Raw genomic sequence first — 2,355 nt, 5'->3', positions numbered from 1 at the left:
CTTATGGATGATATGGTTATAAGGAAAATGTCTTCCTTTAGAAAAATCTATACTCTAAATTTCCTATAACAAATGTAAGTTTTTTCTAATCATAGGTAGATAGACAGATAGATGTATTTTTTAAAATGAATGGACTTATTATGAAAGACACGCAAGCACGGAAGTGTCTTCACCCAGCTGGATCTCACCTCCCATGAGTGTTTAATTATAAACAGCGTCTAAACGGTGTCTAATGAACTGATACCCCCTGAAATTCTTAAAACTGAAGATGAAGGAATGCAGTTCTTTGTTATCGACTATTCTATTAATTTTCTCCATTTATAGTCAAACTTAGCCCAACCCAAACCCAGAAAATTTGGGCGGCAAGAGGAAATCATTATTTCTGCTGAAACTAGCTGACTTGAGTAGCAAGCATTTTATCATCATAAGTAATGCAGTTTTCCCATCATCTGATGACCAGTATTAGTGATGTTGAAAAGCAATGTTCCAAGCAATAAAATGATTAATTCTAGACATTTGCTTAGTTAACTTTTCTATTTTATTCACCTATGTATAATTTTTCTTAAATCCCACATAAATCACACAACTTACTCTCTTGGCTTTGTGCTCACAAGAACTCTTAGAGGTTTTCTGCTGTTTAAGCATGATTTCAGGAAGCAATCCACTTCACTGAAAGGTCTCATAAAAACTAGGTCACCATTAATAGCAAAAATCTTTTTCCCAACTTCCATGCCAGCCATCTAAAAGAGATATAACAAAAAAAAATTTTTTTAAGTCAAATTAAATTTTAATAAGAAACTATTTTTCACAGAATTAGAATCTGAAAAAGTCTAGAACTTATAGGGTTTGACATTTTAACACATTTGCACTGTTTTTATACAAGTTCACAAAACAGAATCATGGGCGAGATAACACAGTTGTTCTCTTTGACCCAGTTTTAAACTTGATCACCTACCTTCATTGAACTTCTCCTTCCCCCATGACTAACTATTGTACTCCTCCTGTGACTCTTCTGTGGTATTTTATAGTTCCTTTTCTTATTTCATCCTTTTAATTATAGTCAAACCCCAGGTTAATCTTTTTGACAGTGTTTTCCATCTATATGCAATTAACTCAGAGTTTCAATTTCAGTGTAGACATCAATGACAATCACAAATGCAAGGCTAGCCTAACAAAGCACAAGTGACTCCTGGGCAAGAGAGAGGAATGACTCGGAATCCAAAGAAGAGAGTTCCAACAAACATAGACTGCAAGATGCTGAAAAGTTGACAAAGAAGAAATTACCTCTCCATGCCAACCAGGCCACTCTCTTAACCAAGCCTACTGCCTATAAACTGTATGCTGTTTTGGTTACCAGATAAATGATGAAGATCTAGGAGAAGGCACTTTATCAATGGCATAGTCAAATAAAGCTATACTCTAAGAATGTTTTCTGAAAATGTCTGGGAGAAACATTTCCTTCTCACAGAATACTATTAAAAATAGTCATTTGTTGGCTGGGCCCACTAATAGAGTATGAGTTGGCCAGAGTTATTTTGCTCAACATTAATGTACTATACATAAAGCTTTGTCTTACATGAGTTTGTGTTTGATAAAAGGTGGAAACCTTGGGCATTAGCAGATGGGAGGATGGGTGACAGTTTACTACTAACTGTAAATAGATTTAAAGTTAAAAGCCATGCCTCATTCATTCTCACATTCTTTGTTAAAGATTCAACTATTGAGAAGTTTTCTGGAAAAATAAGCATCTTATAAACCAGGCAGCGAGGTGAGAATACTTTAAATCTGATAAACTTAGGACGTAACACTGGAAAGTAGGTTCCATTGGAGCAAGAAATTTTGTCTGTTTTGTTCATTGCTATATTCCCAGAGTCTAGAACACTGACTAGCATAAAGTAGGTACTAAATAAATATTTCTGAATGAATGAATGATCAGGAAATGTCTTTGTTTATAAAGCTGGTGAGGTGAGAGAATATGAATTAGCATTAACCCAACGGGAAAATAAGTCAAAGCATGTGCTTCTGATGGAATCTGTATTTATGCGACAGTCAAAAGTGATAGCAAAATAAGACACGGCCCTTGAATTAAGGGAAGAACGCTCTGACATACATAATACAATCCCACACTATGCAGTCTCCACAGGGTTTCAGGTTAGAACTGGGAAGTTCCCAGGGGCACAGAATGAACCATCCGGCTTCCCAGGAGGTCAAGAAGTTCACTGCTGTAAATACCTCCAACCCTTCCCCTCCCCCTCCCACACCTGAGTGCACAGACATGGGCTCCTCTGTCACAAGTCCCAAGAATATTTGTAAAACCTCAGAATAAGATTATTCAGAAAATTATTTTCAGGAAAG

At 36.2% G+C, this 2,355-nt stretch overlaps 1 protein-coding gene across 1 annotated transcript in view; it reads right to left on the bottom strand.

The window, feature by feature from the left end:
* Positions 1-2,355, bottom strand: part of PREX2 (phosphatidylinositol-3,4,5-trisphosphate dependent Rac exchange factor 2) — a 192,216-nt gene that overhangs the window by 128,216 nt on the left and 61,645 nt on the right. Inside the window, exon 17 of the mRNA XM_011364627.1 lies at positions 592-740. Within this exon, the coding sequence (XP_011362929.1) occupies positions 592-740 (149 nt within the window). The remainder of the gene's footprint in view (positions 1-591; positions 741-2,355) is intronic.

Source organism: Pteropus vampyrus, unplaced genomic scaffold (assembly GCF_000151845.1).
Source record: "Pteropus vampyrus isolate Shadow unplaced genomic scaffold, Pvam_2.0 Scaffold99, whole genome shotgun sequence".
NCBI lineage: Eukaryota > Metazoa > Chordata > Mammalia > Chiroptera > Pteropodidae > Pteropus > Pteropus vampyrus.
The sequence above is the reverse complement of the archived record's forward strand: the minus strand, read 5'-3'. Positions and strand labels throughout refer to the sequence as shown.